We start from the raw sequence: 17,976 nt of genomic DNA, 5'->3' as shown, positions 1-17,976 counted from the left end.
GTAGGTAGACTAGTTTTGAAATATTTTCATCCTCTCTTTTCTCCAAGTAAATTTTAAAAGTTTTATAGACCAGACGTTTCCCCCTCTTCCCATTTCTAAAAGGTACGACGCGATTTGGAGTTCTATACGGATAGACTAAACTTTTAAATGGCCACTGTTTATTATTATGTTTTGGGGAAACTTCTACAGCCACATTTGTTGACCATAAAATAGGCGAAATTCATAGACTTTTTTCTACAATTTTCTCTACTAAACTTCTACCGAACTTCTAAAGTATGCCTTTAAATTTTCATTTAAAAAAATGGAACATATCCGTGTGAAAATGTTCTAGAATAGCATCGAGTTAGTTGTTTTCCAAGCTTAATTTTGAAGCAATATGAAGATTGAAAATATTCATAGGGTTCTGAATTAATTTTTCGATTCCAACACGTCAAATTTAGAACAAGGTATAAATTTGTGGTGATTATAATATCTTTAAATAAAATTAATAATGGGGAATTCTTATTAAATTTATATTACATATTCTTATTTTTAATTTAGTTAAAATCGCGATAGGCTTAAAGTATGGAAATTCCTAAACAAAATTTAGGCCAAGAATTTTACAGCTATGAATATGGTAATTAGACGTTGTTCTCCGAGCCATCCAATTTCATATAATAAACCACGCTCGACGGATATTAGTTTCGTTTACGCTACAACAACCGAGGCCTAACGATCTCTAGTTTTCGACTTAAACTATACACCCACTACACCAAGAGCCGTTAAAATTGGTTCCTCCAAGACTAATTACATTTACAAAGTATTTTAAATTATTATGTCATTATCACGGGTTCGTTCCAATTAATTGCGAAGCCGTCAAAGCGCTGAGTCACATAGTTTCCAAGTATAATCTTAAGCCTCGTACAAAAGTTTTCGTCCTTGAAAATTGAACGAAAATTTCACGAATTATCGCGTGCTTAAGCCTTTTACGTAATATTACGTAGGGCCAAGGAACAGTTCCAAATTGGGGCGACAGTCTCGAACGTCACAACTGATACTACCCCTTTGATCATCGATACAGTCTTGTAGTTTCTCCTGGATGTACAAAATGTAATTACATTTACAGTAACATGGTAGGATTGAATTTGACAAGATGTCCAGATCGATTATAGAAAGACCGAAATTTCCGAATGGAAGCGAACCTATTTAGAGTTAACAGTGATAAAGGGAGGGAAAGAAATAGCTTCAAACGTCAAAGTCTGAAAGAAATTTCGTTATTAATGACCTGAATTTCACTCCGGAGTCTAGACAAAGATGAAGGATGCAATGGTAACTGCGGCAAAAAGCGACTACATAGTCCATTCCGAAGAAGTTTAAATAGTCAATGAAAAAGTAAACAAACTAGTGTTCAACAGAACTGTTCTTTCTCCACAGATAGAACTCTCCGCACAATTACCAGAACCAGATTATGAGGGTTCATAAGTAATTTATTAAATCTAGCTTTATCTCTCAAATATTTCTGAATAAACCTAGAATTTGATTTTATTAATTCACTTAGAATTTTGATTCCGCTTGCATCCTTTCAAGGATGCATTCCAGCAATTCCCAATTACCACCTCAAATATTCACAGAAAGTAAGATAGTTTCCAGTAACAAATAAATTAAGGCTAACAAAGTATAATGTAAAGGGATTGTAGATGTATACGACGACGGATGAAAACAATTCCTCTCTAAAGCTCGAAATGGAAAATGGCTAGTTTTGGAAAATAACAAAAACATAAAGTACATCCAGAGGCGGTGGCATCATTGAGTTCTTTTTTGACCTAGGTGATGTATAGAGAAACGCTTTGGAAGCCGTAAAACTAACTCGGACGGAAAAAGAAGGGAGAGAGGAAGGGGGTAACGAACACGTTCAAAAATTGTATTCCCAAGAGGGGTTATGGCGTTTTCGAGCAAAAAGAAAGGCTTAAGAGCCGCAGTACGGTCATAGTTCCACAAAAATACTTGCCAGTGCCATAAAACTTTACGCGGGTAGAAATGGTAACTAGGACTAGGCTCCAAACATGGATATTTGAAGTATAATAGATTCGGATAAGGCAGACACAATACAAAATTCTTTTCGCTGGCAGTTCGGTTTTTAAGCGATTCGTGAAAAGGTATCATTCAATATTGAATAAGACATAAAATTAATCGTTAGGTTATTATGTAAGTTCTTTAGATATCTATGGATCGACCACTAGGCCACGGTATCCAAGGTAGAGTAACCAATTTTCCTTCCAAAAGTCATCAGCCTTCGTTTGAAGGCCGACTTGGCGGCGTTCTACAGTCTACATAGAAAACTCTTTTTATTCAATCGTATGTAGGAAGTCTTTCCCAATCCTTACTCCCTTCGCCACCTTTAAACCAATATTCTTCCTGCACCAAGTTAAAAAACGCCGCGCATGTCCACTGAAAGATAGAAACATTCGAAAGGAAACCCAAATTACGACTGTAATGACCTCAAAAATGATTTTTGATTCTGTTTATTTTGCGAGCTAAAAACCATTTCGTCGTAATAAATAAACAGTTCCTTATTTTTAAAATTACACTGATTACTTAAATTAATCTAGAACTAAATTTTATACATGCTTTTTTGGTAATAAATATAACGTTGAAAAAGTAAAAAAAAAGGGTCGGGCATTTGCTAATAAATTAAGATCACGCGCCGAAGTGGGAGGAGTATAAAAAGATGGGAACACTGGGAAAAGTTGGAGGCTCTGAGAGTTCTTTCGAAAACAGCTGGAAAGGATGGTTCTTATTACTATCACGAAACGAGAGGAGCTTGGCGTAAATCTCTATTATTGGTAAAAGCAATTTAAGTTTCGAGGATCCTACGTACGACGTCATTAAGAGCCCGGCTTTATTTCTAATTTCATCCCAATTTTCGCTTCTTCCGGATTCCCTGCTGATACAGACACACGATGACAGCTTGCGAATAGCTGGTTATAGAAATGTAAAAAATACTCTTATACGTGTCCATATGAAAATACCGTAGATGAAATATTTCAACAGACTTTGTAAAAGGGATCTTCGTCTTAAGCAAGTGCGCTGTAATAGTAATTTAGAAATGCATCCCGCTATACACTTGAAAAGTAATTGTACCAAGCATGGATTTTTCTTCCACGGGCACATAACAACCACATATACGAGCCGTAAAATCAAACCCAGGTAGGGCACACATACGGGAAGACTTATAAAGTCTATTTGAGTGAAGGTTTTTTTTTTGGCCCCATCATTCTCGGTAAATTCTCTTATAGGATAGGGTACCCATCCAATGCGGTAACGGTAAGGATTTTACGGCGTGTCTCTATTTTTTTCCTTAAGGAGAAAAGAGGGGACGCTTTACGAGTATAATCATTTCTGGTAGCGCAGCGCATCGCGGCGTTTGAGGGCACTTTTCCTTTATTGGGGAGCTATTCCCGTAGCCACATCGAGACGAGTTTTCCGCGGTTAAGGTTAAGATCCGAAAGACGCCTTACTAACTTATGGCGGGAATGCGTTTCGCGCAACCCATCCCCGTATGAGTGGAAGGGGTATTCATTCTTCCAAAGCCCGCTCAACTGGAGGATTCACGCAAGAAGAAGATGGTTATATGCATTTTCGTCTTCTCCCTCGCGTTTTTTTTATTTTGGGTGCTCAGAAGAGAGCTGAACGTTGTGCACTTTCTTTGATTGCATTTTTCGTTCTTTCTCGCCTTTTTTTAGTTTAAGAAGCGCAGAAATACTGCAGCTATAGAGAAGGCGTCATAAAAACGTATAAGAGCTATTTTATCCGAAGAAGGCAGCGAAATCGCAAGGTTCCAGGATAGGGATTGGCCTATACGTCTCATACATTTTCCGCTTTTTCTCTATTCACTCTTAATGCGTTCAAAATTCATTTTAAGGTCTGATGAAAAACATTTCTTAAACGATACACCTAAAGACGCGAAACTTATTTTATAAACAAGAAACACCAATTTTCTACGTCCAGCACTAATTTTACAGGGGCGCTTCTATGCATAACAAAATATTAGAAATTCTCTCGACACTTAAAACGGGTCCAAAGCGACGATATTAAATTTGTTTTCGAGAAATTTCAGCTGTGTTAAATCTAAGATAAAATTCAGACGACGAAAACTTAACTTTCAAACCAAGGGGAAATAAACTAAGGCAAAATGTGTACCACAATAAACCGTTGGTAATTACTAAAAACTATCACAGAGAGGGAGTTGGTTGCTGTCACCTCGTAAAATTCTTAGAAGATACCCTCCGCCATTAGTGTATAGCTCAAAGCTCTCGCTTCGAAGACCATGGTACTATTCACTCTTTCCATCATATCAGTCTTAAGCCTTGGCCAGCGATAGGCTACAAAACAAAAGAGAACTTGAGTCTTGAGAACGCCCAAGAGGTGTCGGACGCTTAGTATTTAGATATCTCCGTGCGAATAAAAACGCAATATTCAAGAAGAGACGATGTCCGATCTCACGGTGAACCAAGATAGGCCATCTTAATGAAACAATTAGAGAATACGTAATACGGGAAGAGCGGAAGTGAAACTTGATAGGGTGAGGGCAAAAATGGACCGAGGTTCTTAACTGAAGGTTTGTTGGAGATCGAGCGACGACTAACTTTAGTTGGCAAGAACACGGTACCCTTTAATTATGTAAAGCCGAGAAAACCTAAAGAAAACCCGTACGAAGGAAAGATGGAGAAGAGTTAGATGGGAAGATGAGACTCCTTCATCCGAAGACTTCCGCTATTACGGTTGAGCAACAAAACACATTAGGGAATGCGAGCTCCTTCAAATTTTCGGTTGTTACGGAGTTTCTAGGTTCAACTGTCCTCACGCTACACTCCCACCAGAGTTTGGCTTAATTTTTTTGTTCTCCCAAATAACGCCCAGTTCACACGATATACTTTTTACCCCGATTATTTTGGACGTTTTTGAAGTTTGAACCGAGATCCGCAATAACATTCATTGTGCGAACGAGTCCGAAAGGGAGTACGTCAACCCTTTCCCCATATTATCTACATGTGAGGCCTAGATTCGAGGATAATTAGAGAATTTTCAACATCATTTTAGCGAAAACGACGACAACCGGGTTTTCCAAAAGAAAAAGACTACATAATGCGCTACGCCTTCTTTCCTTCCTAATCCCGCAAACCCCCCCATGCCTTTCTTTCTTTTCCGTTGCTCCCAAGTATACGAAGCTCAAAAGCTCTAACGGGGTACATATAAGTTAAATTTTGCAGCGCTGGGAGTTAAACTTGGGTCTAGCTTGGGCAATAACGACATTCCTTTATTCCTCGAAAAGGAATTTTTGTCATTAATAACGAAGGGAAGTTTCATTTAGGAAAACCCCAAAACGCAAAAACCGATTGTTGAGCTTCGCCAACTCTACCCTGGGGCTAGGTTAACTATATAATGAGAAAAAGCTTGTATGGAAACAGCTTGTACATACATATACATCCGAGAAAATTACAATTTTAACAACCCAAAGTATTTCACCCTTGAATTGAAAAATTGAAAAAGTTCTGGTTGAATACAATTGTTTGTAAAGGAAGCGAGAATTTCGTTATTTCAAGAAACTCAAATTTGAATCCTAATCAGCTTCGTTATTATTTCAAATTCAGATGAGATAGACGGAAAACATTTTGCTTCCTATAGCGACTTACGTTTCAACTAACTCAACCAAGAACTTCGAAAACCGCAATTTATGTCGAAGGCCGGTTTTAATTTTATTCATATCTAAAATTCGTCTATCATTGCAGCGTGTAAAACATAAATATCGTTCAGTTAGAGTCGTAAATGTTAACGTTGCGATAAGCTAGAATTTTTTTGTGTAGGAAAATGTTTTTCACGCACATTAGAAAAAGGAAAGTTATGGAGTAAAATAAAAAGATAAGGGTAAGAGTTCTTTTTCGAGTAGACGGACACAGACTCAACTTTAGTTTTGGTTTGGTTTGGACTTTGGTGGACCACTAATATTCCTCGGTATAAAACCAAAACAGTCTTATCAGCAACTTGTAATGTCCCTTTTTTGGGACCCCTTTCTGTCGTAGCCTACCCCTATCCGTTTAGAACCCTTAGTTAAGTCTGAATTCAGTACAGAGTGGCTCGGATCGCAAAACTCAGTGAAGAAATTAACACGAAGAAATTGGCATTGATTTTCCTACAATGTTTATACTTCTCGGGCTACTCGCGACCACTTGCGCAGAACTTGTTGTGTTCTTTGACCTTAACCACACTGTGTATATGCGCAAAGAGAAAAGGGAAAAATAATGACAGAAAAAAAGGCTTTATACGAGGGTGAGTTCCAAGTTGAGTAGGTAGTCCTTGGTGACTTGGCCAGTGGCAAAAAAAGAGGAGAACCTACTTTCATTTATCTCAATAATTAACGAGGAGATCTCTTATAGAGTAGCTATAGCTCCTTTCGCGTCAAAGAGGAGAGAGAACTCTAGGCGGGATGGCAGGATGTCCATTGCCGCGCCGCAGCGGTAAGTGGAAGAAAAAGGGGTCCGAACTCTAGGAAGGGCCTTGAGTTCAGGAAAAAGAAAAGCGAGAGAAAAAGGAAGAGAGAATGTTCAAGATAATAGAACGTATTCATACTAAGTAAAAGGACTGTATTTCTAAGGACACGGGTCCCTACTTTGAGTTTATTCATGAAGCCTAAATGGACGTACTAAAGCAGCGCGACGGCCGAAATAGATCTCTTTCCATTTGCAAGCAAGAAAAGAACAACAAATATTAATGGGGCCACCTATATTATTGGCTCAGGCGAAACCCGAACCATTTTTCACCCTAAGATTTTACCACAGACTAAAGCTATTATCTAGGACCATGAACAGTATTTAAATAGCACGTTCTTAACCATTTACAACGATATAATCTCACACAGATACGAGTTATATTATCCAAGTCCAACTCCATCCGGTACTAACCTAAACTACCACAAGCCGATTCATTCCCAGAAAGGAAAAACATTCCACGTCTCCCCTATATACCATTCTATCCTCACTAGAAGTCCGGCGACAGCTGTGGTCTTTCGACGGATGCAACAATAAGCTCATCAGTTAGCGACAGTGGTTTGTCCGCTAAAAGCTCCCAACCAAAAAGGCTAAGTATAACTAGGGGCCAGAATAATGATATTTTTGTTACCACTCTTGTAAGATCAGATATAACCACGTTGAAATAAGAAGTCTCTCAAAAAATACCAAATTTCGCACCATAATTTCGTGTCATGATTTTAATGGACTTTCAAGTCTCACTGTCATTCTCAAACGAGTTCTTAGTAGTTTTATAAATGTCATACTTATGAAACATATCTAACAATCTTACATCATCTAGTTAACTTCCGAGAGGGTCTCACTCACTGCTAAGATGAGATACATATAGCGAGAAGGCGATTATTCATTTAGGAAATAGACCAATCCTTATTAAGTCGACCGCCCCCAACCTTGCACTGAAAGTACGTCGGAACACAGACGCGAAGATGGGGCAAAACTAACTTATACTCATCTCAATCTTCCACCCCTCATATTTCCTTCCCCTTCTGGTACTGTGTAGTTTTTACGTCATTTCCTTTCTCTCTCTCTCTCTTCATCTCTCTCTCACTCACTTTTGATTCTTTTATGAAGTAGGCGCCATCATTTCTAGGCTTAGAAGTAGAATTCAGTCGTATCGAAAAAGACAAGAAATATCGTAGAAGTACGGGTGTTTTTTCTTTCCTTACGAGTACGCCATCCATCCTTCTTCATCTCTTCGGCAGAGAGGGAAGAGAGGTATATCGCGAATAGAAACCGGTGCGGCAACCACGCGGGTAATGGAACCTCGCTACTTAGGGTCGCGCGTTTTAAGAGTACAGTTCGCGAAGAAATAGTGGTTTTGGCTCAGACTGTCAAATGAAACTATGTTTTATCTCGGCAATCCCCGAAAAGAGCTAACGGAAGAAGATGGGGATAAGGACGGAGAAGGGGAGAAAAGGGTACGGGGAACGAAAGAACTTGCCGGCAAAGGTGATGTCGTTACGAGGACGCTAACGCGATATTTCGGGGTACTAGCCAGTGCGTTTGGACGAAAATTTTCCAGACCGACCATTATCGCGAAAAGGGATGGACCAACTAGCCGCCGGAAGGTTTTCAGACGTAAACCTTTTAACGTCTCCACGTCAAAGAATCTGCCGCTGGCTAAAGAACTTTTCATAATAGTATTATTGTCATCCTGGGATGGAGTAAAAGGATTTCGAACACTCGGTAAGGAAAAAGGAAGATAAAAAGAATTAGCGCGTCTTTTAAAAGCGCTCTCGAAAACCCGCGGGTACTCAACAGGCGACTAAAAAGGCCACCATTTAATTCTAATGTTTGACAAAAAAGGGGAAAGATTTTAAAGGGTTTATATAAATGGATCGAAAATAATCCGCGTTACGTACTCCGACAAAATGCGTTTCGTTAAAGAAATAAAGATTACAGGATATCTTAACTACCTTCCGTATTACATAATTTAAATTCATGTCGTTTTACGAATATATGGTAAAAAACGTTATCCACACTGTCAGAAAAGAGCAACAGATGGGTCTTTGCGAGTAGTTAGCTACCCTAAGCGGTTATCAACCCTAGAATTATTTCGAAAAAGATATAATTCATACTAGTGGTCTTTATTATTAAAATCCCAAAACTTTGAACTGTCAATTTTGGTTGGAAGATAAATTTTATCATTTCGACGAATTTCGTCAAAAATATCTTGTTTCCGAATGACTGTCAATTGATCTAGTTACAGCATAGACGATGTTTTTCTCTGAGAGGAGTTTCAGGGTCGAGTTTATACATCACAACAGCCTCCCCTCCGGTAATTTTTTCTCTTTCACATCCAAGCTTGGAATTGCATTACCGCGAATTAGTGGCCTAGACAGTAGTGCCGGATAGAGCGGGCCGAGCAGCTCCGGCTTCACTCAAAAAGAAGCACTCTCTTCGGATGAGCGGGATCTCACCCGCTTAATAGGGTGATGGGCTAAAGGAGCCCCAGTCAACCCAGTAGCGGTAATTTAATTTGTTTCCTGCTTACTACAATCACCTATCATTTAAACACCCATGCAGTGGTCCGAGTCTGACGCGTCATTCCTCCATGGAACATCACGTGGGGTTCAATTCCTAGCCCTGCCTCCCCGCGTCAGTCTTTCGTAACTTTAACTTACAAACCGCTACTTGGTTTTTGTTTTATTGGCGCACCCGTTCCGTCCAGGCAATTAAGACTGAATTAAAATGAAGGCTGTAAATGGGTGGTGCATTTATACCAGAAGTTGAATCGCTGAAGTTAGTACTATTTGGATTCATGCACAAATGCCTGATAGGAACAATGTATCAATCATCCCGTGAGATAAAACGGCCCTATTATAATCCAAATGGATCAGATTCCATTTCATAATGCGATTAATATCAATATTAAATATTGACTTGAGTGAAAATCGATTTCTTCAACCAAATTGCGCTTCAACCAAAGAATGGTTTATTACGATTTTATAAATTTTTTATCATTGCATTCAACTTATTTCCAAGTTGCGATACAAATAAGTAACCAACTTTCACTTCTCGTAATTAACCTTTGACGCGTTCTTAATCTTATAGCTAGCGACTTTATCTCCTGGTCTCTTTTCTTTCAATTCATCTTAGCAGTGTGGACGGATTTCGGAGGAAGTTCAGCCCGTTTATTGTTCGTCTCTTTGCACCCACTTCCTCCCTTACACAACGAGAGGGAGAGACCCAGAGGCAGTCTACTTGATACCAATTATTCTTATTTGAACTAAACAATCCACGCGTCAGAGTGGTGGAAGCCAGACTGACGCGCCTTAGTGTCCTAGATGCGTTAGGGTTATGGTAGTGTAGGGGGCGGTAAACTTCAATAAAACAAATAGAGGGTGTCAGACTCGTTCTCTTCTACGATGCCTTTAAGCCTTGGCTAAATTCTATCGCCTCCTGATTCTATGGGGACGTCAAAAACCCTCCAAGGCGAATTACGAGTATACGCCTACGCGTCCGCGTCCGGACTTTATCGTAGGCCTACCCTAGTTTTCATTAATTAAGAGCTTAATTGCGTTTTAGCTCGGTCCAACGTTACACCAGCATGGCCCGAAAGGAATGGATGCCGTAATTTGGTTAAAAGCTCTAGCTTACAAATTTTTGCCGGTTCACTTTTATTGCCGAAAATAATAAGCGAGGAGAAATGAAGCTGTACCCAAGCGAGCCTCGGACCGAGCTCTTTCTTTCAGATATAAGACTCGCAATGCACTTTTCCATTATTTTATTATTTTTATTTCTTTTTTTTGGGGTCGAATAAGGGATTTCGAAATTAAGAATAATGACGCTCACATTAAAAACACTCTAGGAAGATCATTTTCTTTACGAGGTTCGTGCGAGAAAAGAAATATTCAAAAGGTTCAATAAACCATCAGGCCCAAAAAAAAGGAAATTTTAACAAAAACGATCAAGAAATAATGGATTGAAAATTATCAAGATAAATTACTGCAGGTGCAAGAAAAATTATATATATTCATTAATGTAGATAGAAAATAATTTGTGTGCAAATTAATTTTCTAAATTTTAAACGCAACTAATGTTGTTTCCGTTTCCACAAAATTTGGTCATGGTTCCCTGCATATTTTCGATCCCTTTCTAAACCAACAAACATAAGGGAAATTACTCTAGTTGTATATTTGTATCTCTATGGTGTCCCTTGGTCTTACTGTTCCATCTCTCGTGGTTAAAAGAGCCATATCTTTCGTTTAACCCAAAGAGACAAAGATAATTCTTAACTGCCTAGAAGCTCGAGGCGGGGCTAAGTAATGAAGTACTAGCTAGCTTCGGACACCACTGGAACTAAGACAACTCGATTAACCATTTCCCTTAAAAGTAATTTTTTACTTTTGTTATACCATTTTCAATGTCTCTAGGGTAAATTGGCCCGATTTATTATGGCTGCGAGGCCCCAAAAGATTTGTTACGGATAAAAAAAAAGACCCTTGACAGTGGTTGCGTGTTAAATATCCTACTGGTATAAAGTTTAAGAACAGGCGGAAATTCAAGTGATAATGCTGCATCTAAAGTCACAGAAGGCCAATTGAATTATTTTACAATTCACCTTAAATATTGTTTAGAAAATTAACTTCTGATCACCAACCAACGTCTAACATCGCCTCTTGCTCAAAGGGTGTTGGAGGAATCATTTGTTAGAAACAAACGCCATCGGCGATCGCGTAATTTAACTCGGCAATTCGTTTAATAGAATTACAGAGCGGAAAAGAAAATTGAAATATAGATATTTGCTGTTAGTATAAAAACGAGAAATGAATATGTACATAGTCGGGAGATAATTTATGAAGGTTGAAAACGACGTGTTTATTTGAGTGATAAATTTTGATCGAGTTGATCTTTGCCGTCGCGTATGTCGAGGTTGCTATCTCAATATTGGATTGGGAATTTGGTAAACGGGAGATGGGCGGGGCTAAAGAGACAGTCCGTTAATGACGCGATTTAATGGATAAGGAAAGTATCGTAATCGCGTGTTACGAATTTAAAAACTGTTCTGAACGATTAGATATTATGATTTTATTCACGTTCTAGATGTCGCGAAAAATGATTGAGTGTTTACGGTTTATACAAACGTAATGATAGATTCTTGATACGTAGAACTATCGTGTGATTGCCCTCAACAAGACATCTATAAAGCCTATTTCAGACGATCCATCTTTATTATTGAACACCCGAGTCATAAAATTGATTCGCCAATTTTTTTAGATTAAACTACTCCTGTTTCTATTCACACAAAAGACTTGACTTTTCAATGAAAAACGCATAACGTATTAGAATTACGACTTTTACGTTCCGAAGACTCTAAAAACACAGAAAAGGGTTAGCTAGGAAAAGTATTCACTCCGCGAAGTGAATACACAAGCTCGACCCAGGTCTAACGAAACGAAACTAAGCCTTTGAATAGCCCTTATTTCCTTCTTTCTTCACCCAAAACGTTGCCGTTACAAATTACTCGCGGTCTCGCCGGACGGAAATTAAAGCGGACAAACAAAAGAGAAGCCCATTCCATTGCAGATAGAGAGAGAGAGAGAGAGAGAGAGAGAGAGAGAGAGAGAGAAAGCAAGTTCCGCCTGACACGACCACGCTAGCCAAAACCCGGGGTTACGTTTTTCCCCTGACCTAAACGCTACACTGTATTTTTCGGACCTTTCATAGAAGCATGTACCACGCATACACCTATTCACGACGCCAAGCGACCATTGAAGGAATGAAGGTTAATAGAAGATTATGCTTTTCCTGAGAAGGAAAGTCGAAGAGCTAAGGAAAAAGGGGAAGTCTGAAGTTCAGAGTTAATGGTCGGATTGTACGTGTAGACTTGTAACTTAAACGAAGAGAAAGCTATACTTTGGAAGGCAGGCCGCAGTATGTTTCAATTACTTTGTAGAGAAATTGGAAAAACTCTTAAGAGACGCGTTAAGGAAAGAGAGATATATCCTCAACCAAAGATACTAAAGAACTTAACTTGGATGGGAAGTACAGAGAATTTCGGCACCCGTAAATTCTTTAAATTAGTATAAGGCAGGGAATTCTGGGGTAAACTCAAGGCACGTATGATAATAAAACACATCTAAGTTAGTATGAATTCTTCTTGAACTTGAGTTACTTTTTCAGAAAAATTGTGAAAGGCAAATTAGAGTTATGTAAGTAGGGGCGGGTAAAGAAATCCGCGAGACTGTTGTCAATGCTATCACAGAGGATATAAACTTTGGGTGATTTTGTTACACTTATGCTCTGAACAGAAAAGATCGGAGGTATCCTACGCACCTAGAGTATCGGAATCACATTCAAATTGGCCGCGTGGTTAGGGATAGAAATTCCTGATGTTTTCCTAACCGCCTCGTAGTACTTATGAGAAACGCAATCAAAGAAGCGAGCGTGGCAACGCATATTAAGTAACGAGGATCGAAAAATACTCTAGATGAAGAAAACTCGGCTGGTTTCCATTCTCAGGGTCTGCCCTTTCCTTGTTAATTACGAATCTACGGACCGTACGTGAAAATTAGATCGAATATTTCATTAAATCGAGTGCGCGCCTTTTTCTAACGCACTCGTTCGTACTCCAACGGTAACCGGTTAAATTGAGTAAAAGGCTCCCGCCAAATGCTTCCGAAAAAGTTAAAAATAAAAATTGCTTTCAGACCTGCGTCATTAGGAAAAAAGTTGTTTGTCAGGATATTTGTTCGCTATTGATAAGAGAACAAAATAGCAAACTTTAAAAAAACTAAAGGCTCGCGTGTGGCAATAATTTCCATCGCAGGCTGGGCTGGATTGAAAAATAGTTAAACTTGTTTTTCAAGGAAGATAGTCTTGTAAAATTTAACATAATCACTCGATGAACTCTTAAACGAGTATAAGAAGGATATGTTAAAATCGACCCGAAGGTAAAGTCAAGTCACTTTAGTATAAGTAAAGAAGTCGAGGAGTGGATGGCTAGTACCTCGCGCGCTGTTTGAGAATACTCGAAGGGTCATCAATATGTTAGGAAACTCTCATTGAGAGGTAGTTGAGAAGAAATCCTTGTCCTAGAAGTGACCAAGATGGCTGCGAAGTTGACTCCCCAGACCGCCCACTCCCTAGACTGAAGGCTAGGTCCTCGTGCGCGGCCATCGCGTCAAACATCGCTCCGAGAACCATCCATAAGGGAGTGGAACAACGTAGTGACAGTATTAGGTCGCCGATATACAGCCTCGGAAAAGGCGGGATAAAGGCTACGAAAAACGGGTTTCCTTATAAGACTGGACTTAAAAAGGAAAATGGGGAAAAAGGCGCGAAGAATTGGGCTTCAGTAAAAAAGGGGTATCCACGGACAGGATCGCAACCCAAAAGTGTCAACGAGACGGGAACAAAAATTTCGGCCAGACAAAAGTAAATTACCCAGAAGTTAATCTAATCTCTTTGATCTTTGTGACTCGTTACCTATTAATACCACCTCTATGCCGTTTGATACTGTAACAACTTTGATAATTTCGATTTCATTCATTTGGAAGCCTGAATCATCTTATAAGAAAGCGCGAAACCTTTTCAAAGAATTCCCTAGCGTCGCGAGGACCCAAAGGCGAAAGACGCTAGTACTACGCCAGGGAATTGGAAAGCAAATAAAAAAAGTAAAAACTATGAGAAAATTGCCCCAAAGCGAAGTTTGTAAGGAAAAAGGAGAAAAACTTCCTAAGGAAAAGAGTCTCGCAGCAGTTTGATCTATGACCTAATTAAACTGATCCATCTAAGCTCCTTAAACGTAGACTAGATGAGGAAGGATCATAAAACTAAATGCCAAAGGCCTTCATTCCCATTCAAGTTAGTGACATTCCAGACTAACTCGAATATGGCAGCGATTATTATCGATTCGCTGCGTGTAATACAAACGCATTGAAAATTAACGGGCGTAAACTAACGCGTTTTCCAGCTCCGACCGTTCGACGTAGATACGTAGACGTCTGCAGGAATTAGCTAGCGCATACCGGAAATTAGAAAGTTGTTTTTGCGAGTCTGTTACATTTCTCCTACAAGTACAGACATAAAGCCGAAAGACCCAACCAGTTAGAAGCGAGGACTTGGCATTCTCAATAAACCCAACGCCATATTAATTAATTAAATGAATGAATGAAGATAATCTCGTCGAATATCCATCCGGTTTCGAAAAACTGTACCCAATTAAAAATTGCATGGCATTTTCAAGCTTTGGGATGAAGATATTTTAATTTAATTTTCCAAAATAATAAAGGGAATTTCTTCAATTTCATGCTCCGTTTGAAACAAGCTCAACTAAATCTTTATAATTACTAACGATCAATTTTAAACGTAACAGGTATTCCCGGAATAAAACTAAGGACAATAAACGTTCACACTGATTTCAAAGGTAAAATCGTAAACATTTCAAGCCATTCGTTGTTGAGTTTTTACCCTTGGTTTTCGAGTTGTTTGGTGCTTTTAATTTCTAAAATCTGTTTACTGTTTCGTCTTTTATCAATGTTACTAATGGTGTTCTATCTTGTTTAATTTTGCGCAGACTATCCGACATACAGCGCGGTTGTCGGTCAAAAAGTGGACCTTCCGTGTAACGTGACCCCTCCCTCGGTAGACGATGATATATCTTTGGTTTTGTGGTATCGGGGCGATTCGGGTAGCCCTATTTACAGCTTGGACGCTAGAACGACATCGGCCGCTCAGGCCACGCACTTTGCCAGTGACGTTCTGGGTTCGCGGGCCTATTTCAACCTTTCCATCAGGCCAGCCGCCCTACAAATCACGCCCTTAAAAGAAGAGGACGCCGCGGAATACCGGTGTCGTGTCGACTTCAAAAGGGCCAGGACGAAAAATAGGGTCATGAAGTTAATTATCATAAGTGAGTTTAGTTCGAACATTAATCTCGGTCTGTTCATTTCTCAATTCCAACTAGGGATATACATAACGTAACCTTGTTTAGCACGAGAACCATTCACGCTTTATTCGATGATGGTTTTTGCACTTCAGTCTCGGGGGTTGGATAATGGTTTAAAAATTGTTTATTCCTCAGCTCCACCGAAAGGAATAGCAATAAAAACTCCTGCCAATCGAACAGTGACGGGAACGATAGGGCCTTATGACGAAGGCTCACCCCTTCACCTTATCTGCGAGGCCGTTGGAGGTAAGACCGCGTCACCTAACTCGATTTTACTCCATAACCAAGGCCGAAAAAGGGTCAAAAGATTTAGAGGGGAATGGTTTTCCGTTCCTCTATCTAGCTTAACCCTAAAGAGTCATTTTTCACGTCATTCTCTCGGTAGCTAATACGTGTTTCGCGATGCTTATCTGTGAAGAAGAATTTTGCGATATTCAATCACTCTCTAACTAGCTGGATCCTAACGGTCTTTCCTATCCTAGAAATCAATACCATTACTTTAAGAGGGTAAAGTCGTCACGTGACATTATTGAGACGATTCTACGAAAACATACTGACTTAATAAACTAGGTTGCAAGGGTTTAAGGAAGGGGATCCCTTGAGGTCATCTAGTCTCGTCTTATACCGATGAGTTACCCTAAGCCCCAGCAAACTCACAAAGTATTCGAGAGATGTATTAGGTCACATTTTTGAACGAAGATGTGTGTCAAGGGTCATTTCTTAGGAAACTAATTACGTGGCAAATAAATTTGCGGCAAACCTAATTTCTTAAGTAACTTTTCTTCTTAAACCCAGACTTAATTCGGGTTCATACAAGATTTATCGAAAATTAACTTACCGGAAATGATGTTCGGAACAATTTTCATGAACTTATTTCTTCAGTGATAACCACACCGGTCGAAACCTGTTGAAGAAAAAATATATTTTAGAATCAATTAGCTTCAATATGATTATATCAATAGTGAAACCTATGCCTTGGCTACTAGACTGTAAATAAAAACTTACGCAACTAAGGTCACTCTTCAAAATTAACCACGGTATAGAAATTACGCCCTTGAATTCGTTAGACTCAATCAATTTCTCAAGTTATATAAAAGACGGAGATGATTCAAGAAATAAAATATTAACAGATTAAAAATTACGAGTTATTAAGGCGGTTAAAGTCAACGTGGCGCTTCGTTACAAATTCGAGGTTATTTCTGAGTCATTAATGGGAAAAAAATGTAAAGGGGGGAAAAAAGTCGACTGACAGCCGTTAAAAAATTAGTTCTTTCTTTATTGAAAGAACCAGGTTTTCATCTATTTCTCATCTGTTATTATAAAAATACCGCGTTATTATCTATTTTCATTATTTTTTTAAATCCACTATTTTATCCTTTTTTCCTAAGTTTCTATTCTATTAAAAACAATGATATGCATTTATTTTATTTATTTTTATTTTATGAAAATATATGTGTAATGCCTTTTCAGATGTTGGGTGAAATAGGTGGTTATAGTTTAAGGGTGCTTTACGAGAAAATAGAAATTTTTCATTATTACTGAAACTGCGCTATTAAACGAGATATGTTTTTATTTTTGGGTCTATCCAATTAAGTTTTAAACCCTTCATCCACTAAACAAGGCACCGGGACTGCCACCGCTGCGTCATTTAACATTTTTAATCCGCTTAGACTGGTACTTCCCAGGGCTTAAGGAAAAGATAATTCTTCGGTAGAATTTCCTAAAACCTTGGCGAAAGGGATTGAGCTTGCTCAAGGGTTAAGGACGCGGCCTTGCAATCGATATTTTATCATCCCATAACTCCAAGACGCTCTATGAATAACTTTTGATTACGACAAACCTACTGACAAAAAGTTTTTTAAATGCATATCCTCGATTATTAATCCTTGCTTCAGAGTTTTAGGCCTCGAAAAAATATTCCATTTGTGCAACAGTGCCCAATTAAGCGATTAAAAATATTTTTAAATATTATATACGTCCCAAGTTGATCGACATTAAACTTTAATGTTGAGATGGAACTGCGAGGAAAGCGAAGGAAATGGCTTTTGAATGGGTTACTAGCCTCTTTCGACTGATAAAAATTTAGCTTAGAAAATATATTCAAACTTGTGATGAGACAGGGATGAAGATGGACACAAATAAGAAAAAAAACAGTGAAAGAGGGCTTAAGAGAAGCGCAAAATGCATCTGGTTTGTCATTAACAAGCAATGAGAACGCCGCCAATTGGTCGTAAAATGTAAATGAAAGTACGCTCCAGAATAAAATTGTTCCTAGCTTCCTTTTTCAACCGAATGAATTTATTTAATTCAAAAATGAATACTTCTCAGAAAATAAATACCCTTGGTAAGCGAAGAATCTCCAATTTTAATTTGAGACAGTTCAGTTTAAATATTCATGGGTCTAATTACATAAATTCACGCAATATCAATGGTTGAACGTGTTTCAGTTAACGATGCCACAAGCAGAAATTTGTATGGTAATATACCCCTTACGCGTAGAGCCTTTCCCTCAATTGTATC

At 38.7% G+C, this 17,976-nt stretch overlaps 2 protein-coding genes across 5 annotated transcripts in view; one reads left to right on the top strand and one right to left on the bottom strand.

The window, feature by feature from the left end:
* Window positions 1-17,976, bottom strand: part of LOC149661414 (uncharacterized) — a 318,208-nt gene that overhangs the window by 137,527 nt on the left and 162,705 nt on the right. For both annotated transcript variants that reach the window (XM_089842931.1, XM_089842929.1), the window contains exon 4: window positions 16,295-16,360. The gene's annotated coding sequence lies outside the window, so the exon portion shown is untranslated. The remainder of the gene's footprint in view (window positions 1-16,294; window positions 16,361-17,976) is intronic.
* Window positions 1-17,976, top strand: part of LOC149661415 (neural cell adhesion molecule 2-like) — a 78,383-nt gene that overhangs the window by 27,067 nt on the left and 33,340 nt on the right. For 2 of the 3 annotated variants that reach the window (XM_089842926.1, XM_089842925.1), the window contains exons 2-4: window positions 14,884-14,934; window positions 15,085-15,420; window positions 15,592-15,702. In XM_089842926.1, the coding sequence (XP_089699052.1) occupies window positions 14,884-14,934; window positions 15,085-15,420; window positions 15,592-15,702 (498 nt within the window). Of the gene's footprint in view, window positions 1-7,678; window positions 8,250-14,883; window positions 14,935-15,084; window positions 15,421-15,591; window positions 15,703-17,976 lie in introns of those variants that run through there. The other variant, XM_089842924.1, reaches the window with a different exon arrangement.

The sequence above is a fragment of the Phalangium opilio genome, unplaced genomic scaffold (assembly GCF_054372755.1).
Source record: "Phalangium opilio isolate 3A_F unplaced genomic scaffold, DU_Popi_V2 ptg000070l_1, whole genome shotgun sequence".
Lineage (NCBI taxonomy): Eukaryota > Metazoa > Arthropoda > Arachnida > Opiliones > Phalangiidae > Phalangium > Phalangium opilio.
Note: the sequence above shows the minus strand (reverse complement) of the source record. Positions and strands in the feature narration are given on the sequence as shown.